Source organism: Mugil cephalus, chromosome 15 (genome assembly GCF_022458985.1).
Source record: "Mugil cephalus isolate CIBA_MC_2020 chromosome 15, CIBA_Mcephalus_1.1, whole genome shotgun sequence".
NCBI classification, from domain to species: Eukaryota; Metazoa; Chordata; class Actinopteri; order Mugiliformes; family Mugilidae; genus Mugil; species Mugil cephalus.
Genome location: NC_061784.1, coordinates 8,040,696 through 8,057,824, shown reverse-complemented (window position 1 = coordinate 8,057,824; position 17,129 = coordinate 8,040,696). Strand labels below are relative to the sequence as shown.

The following is a 17,129-nucleotide window of genomic DNA, read 5'->3' as shown; positions in this document are numbered from 1 at the left end:
ATTTAAGGTACTGTATGTACATAGATATAAAATGTTCCCATACAATCACGACTCGGCCTTTGATTGACAGTTGATGTATGTGTATGTGGAGTATGTACCAGATATAGAATATGTTGTATTAGGTCATATCAGACAATGGCAATGGTTACACCAATACCAGTTTGACCTGAAAAGCACTTTTTACACAACAAAATAATTCTCATGCAGGTGGTGGTGGTGGTCACTGGATGTCTACTGCCATGCCAAGATCAGGTGTATCTTCAAAGTAGACCTTGTAGTCTCCCTCCTGCTCCTCAAACACAATTACCTTTTTTAGAGAAGAAATGGAAACAGTTAAGCAAGAAAGACTTGATTCTGAGTTTTCACAAGCAGAATAAAGACTTGGGATATAGACTGTCAACACAAGGAAGCAGCTAACCTGGGCCATATCTGGCAAAATCAACTGATTAACAGGTCAATTTTGCTTAAACTGTACAAATGTTAGGCAAAGCTAAGTCCTGCACAGTCTGACGTAATGGGAAACATGCTTATTTGGTCATATCTTCAAACTATTTGACTAAGGCTGGGTTTTTCCACAGCTGTACCTGGTTGATTCCACTATTGAGAAAGGGACCAGGGAGGTATAACGTCTGCTGAGGGCCAATAGACCAGTAGCGGCCCAGATTCAGACCATTGATGAACACAGCACCTTTCTCCCAGCCCTGTGGACACATTAAATGTATAAATAAGAGTATGTACACAAACTTACTGACTAAATCATGCAGATAAGCAGACATTTGATCCTCTTTGAAACAGTACCATGCAAAATTAGTCTAAAGATGTTTAAAAATTGATGAATATATAGAATCCCCTCGTGATATTTGATGTGGATGTAAATCTGCCAGTCATTACACCGCTCCATTTCTAAGAGTTTAGCCCTTCGGAAGATTTGCTTGTATGGGTAAAATCATAATCCATAAAGAAATGTATAAAGTATAAAGTCAACTTTAGAACGAATGGTCTCAATTTATATTCAAGAGCTGTTTGGTATAATCCAGAATTCATAGCTAGATCGATGACTGTAAGGCCTAATCATCATCATGATTGCACAGACATGTCTTCTCTTACTGTGGCAACAAACAAATCTGTCTCTGATTAATTTGTCCAGGACACATTATTCTAAAAGGTCTGGTCCAGTCTTTACCTCTGTGTTCTTGGCAAATTGTGTGTTTTGCTTTATGTTTTTTTTTTTTACCCCAGCAGACCTTCAAAGCAGGTCAGATTTGTGCTACATCTTTCTGATTGTAGTTCCAGCTCTTCAATAGAGTTGTCTGACATCTTTTTGCATCATACCGTCTGCTGTTGGGATAAATCTTTTGTGGTGGTCAGACAATTTGACAGGAGTTGAAATCAATAATGATTTGTTTCAGATACTTTGGAGATATTTTTACATCCTGAGCCAGACTCTTTGGTGTCCACAGCTTTTTAATGAAGGTTTTAGAGAGCTTTTAAATCTTGGTAAAAATGACACCACACACTTGAATAGCAAAGAGAAGAGTGGAGTATGACGGCAGAGGTTTAAGATAAGAGAGGCTCCATAAGACAGTTGTTTGTGCTAATTTCATGGATTTCAATTTGGGATGCATGTAGGTGTGTACTTATAATTCTATGTGATTTGACCGTTTTCCATTTACTTATTGTTAAAATATCAACCAAATGTCAATTGTATGTGTAGCCACTATTTCATACAGGATCAAATGCTTGTTTGTACAATTGTGCTGGAAGAAGTCAGAAATTTCTAGAGGTTCAGTTTTTTCCATTACATTTCATTCATGAAACTGTATGTTTCATTATACTTACTGGCAGCTTCACAAACGTGTCACTCGGATACCCATAAGCAAACAGCCTCCCCATGTAAAATCCAGGGAAACTGGGAGTTTCCGTGAGAGTTTTCCAGGGTGCCTGATAAAGACTGAAATAAGGCTGCTTCAAACACACTGTTACAGACAGTTGAAAGTGATATGCGACATAGTGGATTCAATAAAGTGTACATACCTATCAATAAAGCTGGGTTTCATATCCAGGCTGTATATTGTAAAATCCCGCAAGGGGATATTGTTTAATAAAATGTCTCCCACTAGTCCTGCAAGAACACAAAACAAAATTGACTTGTGCACTAACCACAGAGTGCTTGCATGATTTAATGTCAGGCATTGCACTGAACTGCAAGTTTCCCTGTCGATCACCTTTATGTTGTTTGTCAAGGTCCCTTCCCTGGTGAACTCGTCCACAGTTCTCCACCAATAAACTCAAGGTACGCCGTCCCTGTGGGGATCGATCACTTTTATGTCCTTTTAAGGCCTCAACTGCCAACACCTCAGCAGCCATCACAACCAATAAAGCATTTTCTGTCATAGCTCAGCTTAGTGCCATACCTTACCATCAGGAACTGCCAGCTCCAGGCTGCGGCGCTTGAAAAGGCCAATGTAACTTCTGTCTACGAACACCTGTGGTGATGAAAAACACCGTCAAATAACTGCATTATAGTGCAAAACACATTCAACTTGCCTCAAATTCAATATCCCAGCGGTTTAAGCTCCAATGATGTTCCTTAGACAAAGATATTTTTTGAAAAGAAATTGCATACAAACACAAACAATGACAAGGACCCAGGTGTATGGCAAACCCCCGTCTTTCTCTTTGTCACTTGGGTTCTTATGTGCATAATACAAACATATAAATATAATGTGGTAATTAGTGAGTTTTGAAGTTGGACATTTCTCTTCAAAACTCGGCGAGTTGCTTCAGTTACAGTTTTTATGCCAAGTTAAGCTTGTCTCCTAAGAGTGGTATCAGTCTTCTCACTTTCAGCATAGTCCCCTAATTGTCTTTTCTGGTGAGATCACACCTTCATGTACAGCATAGGTCTTCAACAGGGGGTTCACGACCCCTCGGGGGTCCGCAGAGGTAAATCTTTGGTTTATTAGACATTTTTGATATATATATATATATATTTTAGTTTCCCCCACAAAGCCAAATTTCTTTAAATACACATTAACATGAATCCAACATATTTAAGTTAAGGAAAAGGAAGGGATATCTAAATAGTGAATGCAAAATGATAGTAATAATGTATGTTTATAAATAGCACTAGGCTGAGTTTAATATATAACACATATAGTAGGTAGGGCGTCCCTAATTAATCTCTCCATCAGTTTGGGGTCCTTGGCCTGAAAGACGTTGAAGACTCCTGATGAACAGCAAAAAAACAACTCACCAGAGCACGGTCTCGGACATTGTCGCAGGACTTTAACAATCCCCCACTAGTGATGGTAGTCTCATAGAGAATGTATCCATAGGACTGCCCATTTTTGTTGTTCACAGGTAAGTTCTCCATGTTGATTGGCTTGGCTGACTTAAACGGCTGTAGAGAAAGTATAAACAATCTTCTGAAAAGCAAGAGTATTTCATCACAGGTATATATGATAATCGTACTGAAAGCATACTCCTTCAGTGAAGCTCAAAGCATCCCACAAAGACAGGTGCTGGTACATGATAGCTGGTTCATAAGCCTCCCTATAATGCAGGGCTGGCATGTCAGGAACACTTTCTCCTGCTGCACAGAGAGACACCAAAGTTAATTAGACACAGAGGTCAGTCACAGAATCTATTCATATACTATATTCATATGTTTAACTTACTGCTGTATCGAGAAAATAAATCCCTAAGAAGATGGTACTTTGGAGTGTATTCCCCAGCTTCAGACAAGGGAGCGTCATAATCTGCGGAGCATCACACACTGTGGTTAATTGTCAAGTGCTGCCACCTGCTGGGCTGTTCTTTAAAAAACAAATCACACGGTGTTTTCCAGCACTTACATGCCAGTGGTCCATCATTCAAACCAAATCTTTTTGAATTTTCATTAAAGTCACCGTCACACAAAACAGAGGAACCAACCATAGCTGGGGACTAAAGCTCTGTAGGAGGGATCAGCCAGGGCTCCACTCATAAAGCCAAAACTGGATCCCCCATGGAACATGTACAGGTTGACGGACATGCCTCTCCTCAGAATTTCCCTCACGGTGGACACCATATCTGACAAGAAGTTAAACATTTTCATAAAATGGAAATGTTAGAGTGCCTGGACATTACTGCGACAGGGAAATCATGAACCTGGTATTTTTGGTTTAGATGCAAACTTAGATACTGGCTTTTTAGACCCATGTGTACTACACCAGCTTACTGATGCCTGTTTACTTTTACCACTAATGTCACTTTACAGTGCGGTGAACACATGCTTTAGATGTTTTTTGCATGAGGAACGCAGCTACATGGCAACAATGAAAATGCAAATGCAAGGTCGGGGTTGTTGTTAATTTGAATGTGTCACTTTGCCATCAGGCAAATACAGTAGGCTGACCAAGGGTCAGAAATGTTATAATAATGATAAGCAATGTTTATGGATTCAGCTACTCACATTCAATCAAGAAATACTGGGTAAAAGTACAACCTTTTCAGGAAGAAGGCATTGAAGCTACACTCTAAAATATATTAAAATACCATGCATTCAGGTGAATCAACTAAACATTTCTATTTCATTTTGTGTAAATTGACAAGAGCTGACAAACATCAGCATGGAATTCGGGCCCATCTTATAGGCTACATGTGACTACATGTCACATGTAGCCTACATAGTACATGTAGTTGCTATTTTGACTCAGGTAAAAAGAAAAATACTTAAACAACTGCTGTTCTCTGTGCTAACTTAGTAAAGCGTAAAAGGAGAGTAAGTCTGTCTGTGCTGATTAAATATGTAATTAGACAGATAATTTATCTAAAACTGGTTTTCTTATTAATTGGATGACAAGTGAAAGTGAAGTCAAATTTTACCTCACTGGCGGCAGGTAAATCTATCTTTCTAAACTGAGATAAATGAAAATGAAATTAGTGCAGGGTTATTAAATAGATTTGTTCTGCAAAACATTCATCAAATCCACATACGCCAGGTTTCTTCAAGTAAAGCTTTTCTGAGGTAAATGTATTTGAGGCGTCATGTCTTTGGGATCTTTGGGACATGTGACTCTTATTTTCATTATTTTCTGAATCCAGCAGTTTTCAGTGACAAAAAAATTTAAATAACCAGAAGATTAACAAATAATGAAAATGAATTATCGCTTGCAGGCCCATATACTTTATATATACTTCACTTCAACAACCTATTTTTCATTATATTTCCACCAATGTAAGAATTTTTGTAAAAGATCTAAGTACTTGCTCTACCGTCTCAGTCTAGAATGAATTTCAGACTTTCCCTTGAGCCAACACTGCATCCAGGGACAATGAAGGTTAATTAAAAATAGCATGTGAGCATAAACTGAAGGTTTATGAGGTTTCAATGAATGAATCTATAAGCCACTCACAACAAAGAGAAACCTTCTTACCCTCTGGGGGCAGCAAATGATGAAGGTCCCCCCACACATCATACCCCCCAGTCCAGTAGTCCATCACTATTGCAGGGCTGTTGGGCTGAAAACCAGTGCAGAAATGGTTGCATTTTAGTTGCAGTGCTACTGAACTGTCTTACATAGGCCGAGTCAGATTCGTGCATGGATATTTTCTACGTGTTCATGCAGAGAAAGCCAAAGAATCTTGGAAACCATCTGTGACTTGAACTCACTTCATTAAAACAAAACAATTAATTTGGAAATTCTTCCGCTGGCCTTTCTAGTCAGGAGGTTTTGTTACTACACCTGCACTAAACAAATGTGTATGCAGGAAGGTAAGACACACACCTGGATGGCATGCAAATCCTGAATGCCTCTCTGATTCAGCTTCTGCAGCTTCACTGACCTGATGGCTACAAGACAGGAGATCACAGGTTAAAGTGTAAATATGTGTATGAGTGGGTGTGTGCACTGATATAATGCTGTACCTCCAGTGACGCCCCCTGACTTTAACGTGTTGAGGTTGTCTGCTGTGAGCAGGAGCTCGCTGATCCCTCTGGACTGTAAAGCCTTTCAAAAGAAGTGTCACAACAGAAGAAGTGAAAACCACAGGGCCTATTCGTTACATCCGTATCTGTTCGTGCACATCTGCCAGCCTTTACCTCTTTAATGAACACCATGTAGCCTTGATCCTTTGCAAAAGATCCATACTCATTTTCAACCTGCACCGCGATGATAGGACCTCCTTTCTTGAACTGAAATACACGAGAAAGAATAATAATTTTACTATAAGGAATGAAGTTGGAATGAACTGGAGTGTGTCTACTGTCCAGCTTTGCTGATGAAAAGGGACCTGCAGCGGGACAACTTTTGGTATCAGTTTGTCAAAAAAAGTGTTGACGGCCTCAGCGAAGCCCGGGTGAGTTGTCCTCAGTCTCATGCTGCCATCGCGGAGGAGCCAGCTGCAGAGAGACAGAGGACAAGATGCTTAGTTATGGCTGAAGGCAAAGAGCTTCAAGAACAATGGTTTAAAGTGTGTTATGTACGTTCCCTCACAGCAAATTGCGACTTGTTATCACTGACTGCTCTCAACAAAAAAAGCCACTTTTGTCTTTCAGATAATATTTTTTTCTTTGTGCTGTTGGGTTAAATTCACATTCACACTTGATTTCATTTCCTCAGAACAAGCATTGCACACTGGGGCTAAACCCACTTCCTTCAGAAAACCAGCACTTATAATGTTGCTCTATGCATCAGTTGCAGCGCTACCTTGGCAGGCCTCCTAAGTCCAGCTCAGAAGAAATGTAGGGCCCTGGGCGTAAAATCACCCACAGTCCTAAATCTGCTGCGAGATTGATGTAGGCTCTGAAACCCAAATGCAAACACAAAGTTCAGAGTCATGGTGAGGTCCCATATCTCATTGTTGGAGTAGTGTGAAGAGCGCCTGGCAACGACAGCGGCAGGCTGAGGCGTCAGATCCCTCGTCACTTATCGCCGCTGTGTGGTTAATTGCTCGATAAGTTGCTGTTGTTGTAGAGATGCCGCTGTTGTCAGGTGGGACTATGCCTCTCGTTTCTCCCCAGAGAACTGGGGCTTATTTGATGAGAAGGAAAGGAGAGCAGTCCCAACACACCACAGAGCAGGTAATGATGTTACAACAGCTAGAGACGTGGAGCAAATGGGGGGTTTTGAATCTTATTAAGCTGACATTTTTAAGTTGAATTTGATTTAATGTTTTGCACGCAGGTTTAATGAGACTCCTTACTCTAAATCCAGTTGTGTGTGGAAGTTAAAAACCCCTCTCTCAGGCTGGTGCAGGTTCCACGGCACATATCTGCAAAGACACGCGATGCGCTCAGTCAATATTCAAACGAGTGATCGGGCTCGCGACAGAAAACCAAACCGTAGCCGTCCTACGTAGTGAGGGTGTTGATGCCACAGGCCTTCATCTTCATCAGGCGGTCCCTCCAGTAGGCCCTGGGCACTCGGAAATAGTGTATGGATCCCCCAAGGATGCGAAAGGGCTCTCCCGCCAGGGTGAACTGGGACGTGTTAGAGCTCAGGCCCAGCTTCCTGCTCATCCTCCGTCCCCTTGGCCCTGGCACGCTGGAAGAGACGCGGACTGTTTGTGTCACATTCACATAATTGGGCACACAGGCCATTGTGCTGGAACTGACCACATGACATGACTGAAAGGAATTTCTAGACATCTTGATTGGCAAACTCCACCACAGAGGAGCAGGAACATATCATTAGATAGATGCAGGGTAGAATGTTATGCATGAAAACTTGTTAATAGGTTTATATTTCTCTATATTATGGCGTACTTTAAATTATTCACTGGGGTGCATTACATTTTATCAACTATAGTGAGTGACATATTACTATACAATATATAGCACAGTGTGTCTATGCATAAACCTGCAGTGAGGTAGTCTATTAAGCACAAGCAGCCTCTAATCAGCTCTAACTGAAACACTTTCAACAACATAGTGAGAACTCGTCTTACCTAAGATATCTGTACACGACGAAGACAGCGATGCAGACGCATATGAAAGCATATTTCCTTTTGTGCACATTTCTTATCCTCAGGACAACCATCTGTGGTGCGTAAATTCCCTTCTAGTAACATAGGAAGCGGCCGGATTGAGCCCACAGCAGCATCTGAGAGCAGCATGATCCTGGCCTGAAGGACGCGCCGCCTCGTGGGTGTGACCCCGTGAGAGCCATGGAAACTACCGCAACTCATTAGCAGGTCCGTGTGTCCGTGTTATTGTATACTTCACAACAAAACAAAAACAAAAAAACTTTGCCTTATCTTCAAAAGTAGTATACATATGTTGTAAATGTCATATAAACCCATGCAAATGTACAAATTTAGTAAAAATAAATAAATAAATAAATAAATACTAACAGCTCTAAAGTATTTAAATATTATTCAAATTAAAACAAAACTCAAACACGAGAAAAGACAACAGCACCATTGTCGCCTCAATAACATGTACATAAAATTAAATTTGCGTTTCAAGTCAATATTTATCTCCTTTAAACACTAAATTGAACATATTTTTATTCCCTTTCGTCCTTCAATTGTGAGGACTACATTTCCCATGTTCCCTTAGAAGCCCGAGCTTGCGCAATATGTTTTCCACGGCCCTGGCTACTGGCAGTGGTGTTTGTTGTTGTCACGTTAAAGGGACGAAGGGGAGAATTCACGAAGTTAATATAACACCGAGTCTGTCGCATGAGGTAAGGAAGGTAGGGCGGTGAACCGAGGGCTGTGTCTCCGGCTTCTCCTCTCTTGCTGAAGCTCTGTCTGGACGAAAGGCACTACAGTGAAATGAGTTGCTGAGCATTAACAGTTAGCTAGCAACACAGACAGACAGGCAGACAAGCTAGCAGAGCATTTATCAGACCACCGAAAGTCAAAGATAATGAGGCCGGGGGCCTCGTGCTGTCTGCGCGAGACGGTTCTTCATGTATTTTATTTTTAGGACTTTTCAGTGGGTCAGAGAGAGAGAGAGACAGCTAACTCTGAATGTGCGCTACCACCTATTTGAGCTAGCACACTGAGTCAGCTTAGTCCAGCAACATCACCAGGAGGCATTAGCTGGAGAAATGTTTCACTCTGCTCCTGTCACAGAGATAGTTTGAAAACGAGACAGGAGACAGTGCCGCTGTGTGACGTTACATGGCTGCAAAATCCGTGGGTTTGTTAGCAACCAGTACAGTAGCCGTGTTTAGTGCACAGACCTGCGATTTGCTAGCTGTTGACGTAAGATCCAGTTTGACTCCGTGTTTATGAACTTGTGGACTAGTTTGTTATTTTCTTAAAGATTTAAGGTTCTAAATAACAACGCAACAGTGCTTCCTTGACACAGGAAGGACTCGTTAATGAAACAATTCAAACCTTTTTTATATATATATATATAGAGAGAGAGAGAGAGAGAGAGAGAGAAAAGTGATCCATCGTTTCCTCAAATGTAGTTGATGTTTTTTTAGAGGGGATGCCTTTTAAATCAGTTACATCATATGTGAATCAGCGCAAAATGGCTTCGAAATATCACGTACACTGGAAACTCTTTATTTCTATTATTGGGCAGTTGTGCTTTTTGCAGTGTGTATAATGACTTCTATGATTCATTAATGTAAAATGCTAGCCATGTGTTACTGAAAGGTTGGATTACTGATTCTAAATCCAGACAGAGCCTGCTGCATGGAGGACTGATTTTGTAAAGAAGTGAGAGCACTGAAGGTTGTTAGCCTGGACATGACTGGAGCTGACGAACATGTGAAAACTGAGCAAACAAAGCTCAAAACAGAATGTGCCTTTAAGCTATTGCAACTCCCAGTGTACCAAACAGAGTCTTGTGCTTTGCAGATCTGCGTTTCAGGTTTGTCGTACATTGCTAGAAATTAGCCTACCCATTAGCTCCTGTCCTCACTCCCATTTCCTTGGTTTTGGCAGGTTACTGGGTGAGCCCCTCCCTGCCATGAGAGCGGACCACCAGGTCACCAGCCCCCCCTCCTTCTGCAGTTGATGGATCTGCAGCTGGTCCAGAGATGACAGACAGCGTCAGGGCCTTCCTCCGCAATGTTGCGACGGTCAGCAGACACGACGCACTGCACTCACACATGAGCTGGGACATGGCGCGCAAATATGTAGTGTGTGCAAAGTGACACAGAAATGCATTCAAAACACGGGGCCCATACAGTTTTATTTTTGAAATGTCAGAAAGACGATCTGTCGGCTTGACAGAATACAAGAGTAAAATTTACACTTGACACACTGGCCCACAAATAGTAATGTACGTAGTATGATCCAGAAATATCTGAGTCACATATAGTCAATGTTATGTCGAGAAATTAAAGACAACTACAAAATGACCGCATCATAAATCCCTCTAATAATCCTAAAGTAGACGGGACCCTAATTCAGCATGTAATGGAGAATGGTTTCACTGTGTCCATTGGGATTATCTGTGTATTTTGAAAAACCTCACTCAAATGCCATGAAGACCCAGGGGTGTTTGTGATTTTTTTGTTCAGGACAAATGAAGATGGATAAAATTCAGTATCTGTTCATTATCTTCAGCTTTATGTATCATCAGCAACATGACTTGACTGTTGATCAACAGTAAAGTCTGGAATAATTTCAGAAGTCGCTTTTGTCGTAGTATCCACCATGTGTTTCTACTATTGATACTTTAAATTTTGCCTTTATCTGTTATTTTTCTCTATTATCAGTTTCTCATGTATCATATAGTCTTACTTGTATAACGTTTGTATGTTACCATGTTTGCTTTATCCAGACGCATGTATACTTTCCTCTTCTCATCTCCTCTCTTGTCTTCCACTGTTTTTCTGTCTCTAGCTGGCTTTCCTCAAACAGAAATTAGCTCACGGTTTCTTCATCTTAAATGGGAAAGTTTCCATTCCAAGGCTGCCTTAGTGTTTGCTCTGGGGGTTTAATGCTCTTAATTATGTCCTGATACAGTTTAGATTGTTATTGATGCTATTTAAGTACAATTGAGCTCAACCAAATTGAACAAAAACTTCTGACACTAAAACTCCGTTGCAGAGTTGATTTTTCACAAGTTAGGAACAGTCATCTTTATCATAGCGTATATATAATATAGCATATTCACTCTCCGTTTGTTCACTAGGGGATCAAGGACTCCATATTGGGGATTGGAACAATCTCCAAGCTGGATGCCCGCATCCAGCAGAAAAGGGAAGAGCAGCGGAGGAGAAGGGCCAGTGGGGCCCTGGCACAGAGACGGGCACAGAGTGAAGAACGCAAACCGGACAAGTAAGCCGCGATGAAAGATGATGAAAGATGTGTACTTTGGTTGCACAGCTATTAAATGTCTTACATACAGTAACCAGAGTCAGATGTGTATATGAGTATTTTGGGAGCCTCTAATCTTCTCTAGTCAAGAGCGCAAAGGGCATTTTTGTCTGGAGGCATCATTGCAGTTTATAGGATTCAAGGGAGCAACAGCTTTCCTAAAAGCTCCTGACATGACCCTTTTAGGTAGAACCACCTGTCTACGGCTTCTGTGCAGCAATTGCTCCAATCAAATGGTTACATTTACCTCAGCGTTGATGCATGCCATGTGTCATGGTGCGTAGACCTGCCACATGCTGCTATGATACCTTTGAGTAAACCCTGCCCTTCCAGATACCTTCAGTCTGCAAACAGAGGAATGTAACCGCTTCCAACAGTTTGTCTGACTCTGGTGAAGTAAGAAAAGTTAAACTTGGAAAAGGTGAAATGAAGGTCTTCCATTAATATTCAGCAGTGATGGGCATTGCCGTTATTGATATTCTCTTTCAGTGACCCCAAAGTAGCCAGCAGGATCTTTCAGTGCTGTGCCTGGAATGGAGGAGTGTTCTGGGTAAGCTGTTAAACCACCCCTTCCCTCATACAGTATTGAAGGTTCTTAGTTTCCACAGTGATGCTGCTTCTGGTCGGAGGTTTTATACCTAACAAGAAAACAACTCTGCTGGACCTACGCTGTGTTGTCTTGGTGGCCTCCGTCCGTAATCCTTTGATTGAACTGTCTCCAGTGCCCAAAAATCTGAAGATATCCCCAATGTTGTGTTCCAAGACATTTAATAAAAACTAACCGCAGCGTTTCATTGTCTCTCTCCAGCTCAGTCTGTTTCTCTTCTACCGGGTGTTTATCCCTCTGCTGCAGACACTCACAGCCAAAATCATTGGTATGTATAGTTAGTTAAACCGGGGCAGGTTCTCTGGTTTGCGATAGCATGCAGTCAGTCAACGAAACTGTTTTTGCTCCAGGTGACCCCTCCCTCCATGGCAGCGTGTGGTCCTGGTTAGAGTTCATCCTAACCTCAGTCTTCAGCGCGCTCTGGGTTCTACCTTTGTTTGTCCTCAGCAAGATAGTCAATGCCATCTGGTTCCAGGTTAGACCCTGCTTTGTTGTCCTAGATCTCCCTGCCCAGTCTGCAGTATCCACAAAATGATTAAGACGGAGTCTTCTTCAGGAGGTGACATGATGCCACTGGCTTTTGCTACTGGAATATCATTTTTACAGTAATAAGTGATAATACAATACACTTGTTGTTGTTATTGTTTGTTCTTGTTGTTTCTGCCTTAGAGGATAAGGAAGTAATAGGCCTGAAATATTTCCCAATACAGAAGCAGCAGTCAGTGTAAAGTCAAGCTTTATCTCTTGTCATTGCATATTGATTATCCCAGAGCAAAAGGGAACAGTGTTGCAAGTGTCTATAAAGTAGCTCGTCTACAATGACACAGATCTCATTGTGTTTTTGTCTGCTGCAGGATATAGCTGACCTTGCATTTGAAGTGTCTGGCTGTAAAGCGCAGCCGTTCCCCAGCGTCAGTAAGATCATTGCAGACATGCTCTTCAACCTCCTCCTCCAGGCACTCTTCCTCATCCAGGTACATTGTGACACACTGATACCTACTTCATATTTTTCAAATAAACATAGCTGTGTGTTTCTCTGTTTATCAGTAAAGCAAAATCACACTGTCATGCTTCCTTAAAGGAGGGGATTCTGTCTGATTCTCCTCCGAGTCATTGCGGAGGATGTTTGAGTTGAATAGTAACAGTAAAGGTTGTGGCTCAGATTCAGCAAACATGTTCAAATTGTGTCCTGATTCAGAACGACATTTGTCACAAGACCGTATCCATCAATTCATTCTATTATGTTTTGAAATCTTTCCACATACTGGTAATAAAGTGCTGCCATAACAGAATTATTCTCTACACAAATAGTACAAAGTTTATTCTCTATAATGTAAGGCAGATTACATAAAAAGGCAGAATATACTCCCTCCGTAGCTCAACGTGTTATCTGACTCACTTAATGTCAGAATGAGTCTGGATTTGGATTCAATTGTGGGGCGTGTTTCAACTGACACACAGAAGAAATACCTCTGCACACCACTAGATGCCATGTAGCTGTAAAGAAAGTCAACTCCCCTGCACTCAAACATATGTGGATATGTGCATGAGTACGTTGCTGTTACTCTTCTGTCCATTACCGCACAAAACCCGCCGACACTATTTGATCGGCCTCAGCGGTCGGTTCCCAGCAGAGGGGTTCCAGACCAGCTTTCTGCCACAAAAATGCATGGGCGTGTTCCTCTGTGCATTCGTGGTTTAGATTAAAATATGTTTGTGCATTTTCATTCTACTCCAGGGTATGATTGTTAGCCTGTTCCCCATCGATGCCATTGGACAAATGGTCAGCCTCCTCCATATGTCTCTGCTCTACTCCCTGTATTGCTTTGAGTATCGCTGGTTCAACCATGGTGAGGTGCTTTCATCATTTTCTACATGCATTCATTGAATCGTCTGCATGGAGTGTGAAGCTCACTCTTTCTGTTCGTTGAAGGCATTGAGATGCACCAGCGGCTGTCCAATATCGAGAGGAACTGGCCATATTACTTTGGCTTTGGCTTACCTATGGCTTTGCTGACCGCCCTGCCCTCCTCTTACATCATCAGGTAAACACACCTAATTCTTCATTAATAACTGACTCAAGTGCGGTTGTTATGTGCTATTGTCATTAGTTGTTGCTTATGATCTGCTGCTTTTTTAGCTCCATTCAGTATGTTAATAAGATGATAACAGACAACAGAAAATAACTAAAAATCTAATGTTTGTATATGAAAATGAATTTTTGTTCACACCCATATGAAGGGTTGGGCACTGAGAACCGGTTCCCAACATCCGGTTCCGGAGCCGTTACGAAGATGTTTGAATTTCTATTCTTTTTTTTTTTTTTTTTTTTTCAGTTCCTAAATGCCTGCACTAGTTTGTTTCCAGGGTTTGTTTTCCTGCCGTGCTCCATTTGTTTCCAGGGTTTGTATTACTCCGCCCTGTGTGCTCCACTAGTAAGAAGAACATCACTACTCTGAACATTGAGAGCAAAAAACCAGGCTCGAAAGTCTGGCTTCATTTTAATTTGAAAAAAGGACGGATTGGCACAGTGCAACACCTGTGACAGACTTAATACTGCCAAAGGAGGATGCACAGCAAACATGACAAAACACCTTCGCCTGCATGGTATAATAATCAACCGGTCCGTTCTTTAGGTTATCAACAAACTGCAATGTTATCGGCAATGTACGCGATGACGTATGAGAGAGGAAAAAGCAGGCATGCAGCTCTCACAGCGGGAGGTCCGACCCCTGACTTTTGCCGATGTGAAAGCACCAAAGGCAAGTCGAGCCGGGTCGACCCGCTGTGAGAGCGCTTCCATTTTTTTAGACTGCTGCAAACTTGTAGTGTGATTTCAGCACGTTTCAGTTTTACAGTTACAGCTAGGGATCCTCCCTTGTAATTGAATATACCCTAGTTACAGTACAGCAACCAAATCAAACTGTATTCTATCAAGTTAACTGGCAATGTGAATAAATAAAAATGGCCTGTGTAAAGGCTTTTTCAAATGAAAAAAAATTCTTGTGAAATATTTGTGACCTGTTGATCTACACCTCAAAGAATCGGAATCGAGAAACGTCCACAACAGGAATCGTTAAAATCCAAACGATGCCCAACCCTCATTTGTTCATATTGTGTCAGCATCCTCAGATCTCAAGTCCTAACTGAACACAATTATGAAATATGTTCAAATCTGTAAATGCAGATACTCATAGAAGATAGCATGCAGCATTTGAAAAGGGGAAATCAGACATCCTATTCTGTGTGGGCTGGTTTTACCTATAAGTTGACCTTTGTCTTTCTTTTCTACATAGTGGCTGCTTGTTCTCCATCCTCTTCCCGCTATTCATCATCAGCGCTAATGAGGCAAAGACACCAACAAAGCTGTAGTAAGTGTCAAATAAAGGCAGCCTTGTGGAGAACGTAAGTCTCTTTTATCGTACTGATTGCTGCACTTGTAGTCACTGACCACCTTTCCACTCTTCCAGCCACTTCCAGCTGCGTCTCTTCTCTCTGGTTGTGCTGATCAGCAACAAGCTTTTCCACAAGACTGTCCACCTGCAGTCTTCACTGACGGGCTCCGCCTCAACAGAGAGGCTGTCCTCGCCCCACACATCGCCGACCCGTCAGAGACTGCTGCCCACCCAGTGATGGATCCACGCGAAGGAGACGAGTGCGACCGATGACTGACTCGTGGAAAAAGTCCACAAGATGAAGATGAGATGCGGTTAAGGACAACGAGTTTACGTGTTTTTATCTGATCTCTGTCCCTTTTGTTATTAAATTTGCAGCAACTACCAGACACATTTTTAGTGTGACACAAAAAATCGACTGCCCTGTGCCTCACACTAAAACCACCTTGTATTCTCTGCTCTAGTTATCTTTAGTGTTTTTTTTCTTTCTTTTTTGTATAATGTGCCATTTGAATTACTCTCCTTTAATAAATGACAGCACAAGAGATCATGTTAGTTTTAAAATGTTTAAGCAAACTTGTGACTAAAGAAGGTTTTTGTAACATTGGAGGGCCTAGTTTGCTTTCAGAAGCAAAGCACAGCGGTGTTTACCTACAGTATGTGTTTTCTCGATGTTGCGAGTCACATTCCTTCATCACAGATTGAATGCTTTCTTGCACTTAGAAATGTCCCTCTTTCATATTCTGGTGTGGTAGCAGTTCCAGGAACAACCTTGTACAGTTACGAAGGGAGGCTTTTTAAAACCTGGAACCGTCTTCTTTTCAGTAGAATTTATCCATCAGTTCAGCAGCTGCTATCAAGGTTTGGTGACCTTTCGTCATGGAAACCAAATAACAAAGTCACTCCGAATCTCTTGGCTCAAGTGTTGCTCGGCGTCTCATCCCATATTAAAAACTCTCTACTGTCTGATATTGCAATTCACAAGGTGACACCAGGAAAGGAAAAGCTGCTGACGTCCTTTCAGTGTGTGTGAAGTTAGTAGGTGATAAGTGAGATGACACTGCCAAACCGCACTACATTGCTAAGCTTTGTAACCAAGGAAGGAGCCCTATAATTAAAACCTTTACATCTTAACAAAGTAGTGACCGGCCTTGACTTCCTTGCTCTAGGTCTCCCCCCAGAGAGCTGAAGAGAATATAACTGGTCCCTAGAGCTCACTGGCTGTTTAGTTTTTGTGCTGTAAAACGATGTTGATGCCTCCCGAATGTTCAGTCAGAGGCCCGCCGCCACCACGCCACAGACCACAGATCTTTCACTCGCTCAGACCTCGAGGCTGTGGGGAGAGAGGGGCTGTGATTTTAAAAATGGTGTGCAGTTGTTGTATGAAGAGCATAGTGTTTGTGCAGACTGATATTTGTGAGTGAGGTTTTGTAAAAGTAATACGTCTAATTTCAATAAATTGGTCAGTATTCGATACGTGATCTCTGTGTTCAGGGTTTTTCCGCAAGGCGTATTAGAATAAGCAGTTTAAAGGATCAGAATAAAGATGGAGAACTCCGAGACAGTGGGAAAATGCAACAAACATGAATGACATTTTTAACTAGACAGGAAAGTGAACGTCTTTCAGTGTAACATCAGCAGGTATGACAGCGACAGGGCTAGAAAGCACAAAAAAGTTAGAAAACACGTTTTTGCAAAATAACAGGAAAAAAAACAGATTAAATAAAGTCAAATATCTTGAAATAAGAAAGTATAGACATGGGTATTTCTGTTGATTGATGTTATTTCTGGAGAAAGCCTTAAGATCTGCACCCAAGGAGATATGATGTGATGTATCTACTACACAACCTACT

General features: G+C 41.6%; 2 protein-coding genes across 2 annotated transcripts; one reads left to right on the top strand and one right to left on the bottom strand.

Annotated features, from left to right (window-relative positions):
- Window positions 1-102: 102 nt before the first annotated feature.
- Window positions 103-8,075, bottom strand: LOC125021722 (beta-galactosidase-1-like protein 2). The gene is made up of 19 exons (XM_047607876.1): window positions 7,933-8,075; window positions 7,341-7,529; window positions 7,189-7,257; window positions 6,693-6,788; window positions 6,277-6,385; window positions 6,086-6,178; window positions 5,912-5,993; window positions 5,772-5,836; window positions 5,421-5,505; window positions 3,937-4,074; window positions 3,681-3,761; window positions 3,486-3,595; window positions 3,257-3,403; window positions 2,415-2,486; window positions 2,226-2,304; window positions 2,035-2,122; window positions 1,840-1,951; window positions 585-701; window positions 103-307 (listed from the first exon to the last, which is right to left on the bottom strand). Exons 1-19 carry the CDS (start codon window positions 8,022-8,024, stop codon window positions 221-223), a joined length of 1,911 nt encoding a protein of 636 aa, XP_047463832.1. The 5' UTR covers window positions 8,025-8,075; the 3' UTR covers window positions 103-220.
- A 479-nt stretch (window positions 8,076-8,554) lies between these two features.
- ei24 (EI24 autophagy associated transmembrane protein) lies at window positions 8,555-16,750 on the top strand. The gene is made up of 11 exons (XM_047606305.1): window positions 8,555-8,672; window positions 9,892-10,028; window positions 11,090-11,235; window positions 11,764-11,824; window positions 12,083-12,149; window positions 12,232-12,356; window positions 12,736-12,855; window positions 13,620-13,731; window positions 13,815-13,926; window positions 15,178-15,252; window positions 15,352-16,750. The coding sequence occupies exons 2-11, from the start codon at window positions 9,987-9,989 to the stop codon at window positions 15,512-15,514; spliced, it is 1,023 nt and encodes a 340-aa protein (XP_047462261.1). The 5' UTR covers window positions 8,555-8,672; window positions 9,892-9,986; the 3' UTR covers window positions 15,515-16,750.
- The last annotated feature ends 379 nt before the right edge of the window (window positions 16,751-17,129 follow it).

What these genes read in the sequence shown, in the direction of transcription:
- LOC125021722 (XM_047607876.1), bottom strand. Translation starts at nt 8,024, where the DNA reads ATGGTTGTCCTGAGGATAAGAAATGTGCACAAAAGGAAATATGCTTTC. An exon ending in ACATGGTGTTCATTAAAGAG is followed by an intron (nt 5,994 to 6,085) that starts GTAAAGGCTGGC and finishes TTCTTTTGAAAG; the next exon opens with GCTTTACAGTCCAGAGGGAT. An exon ending in AGGATTTGCATGCCATCCAG is followed by an intron (nt 5,506 to 5,771) that starts GTGTGTGTCTTA and finishes ACTGGTTTTCAG; the next exon opens with CCCAACAGCCCTGCAATAGT.
- ei24 (XM_047606305.1), top strand. Translation starts at nt 9,987, where the DNA reads ATGACAGACAGCGTCAGGGCCTTCCTCCGCAATGTTGCGACG. An exon ending in TCCTCCGCAATGTTGCGACG is followed by an intron (nt 10,029 to 11,089) that starts GTCAGCAGACAC and finishes TTTGTTCACTAG; the next exon opens with GGGATCAAGGACTCCATATT. An exon ending in TCAATGCCATCTGGTTCCAG is followed by an intron (nt 12,357 to 12,735) that starts GTTAGACCCTGC and finishes TGTCTGCTGCAG; the next exon opens with GATATAGCTGACCTTGCATT.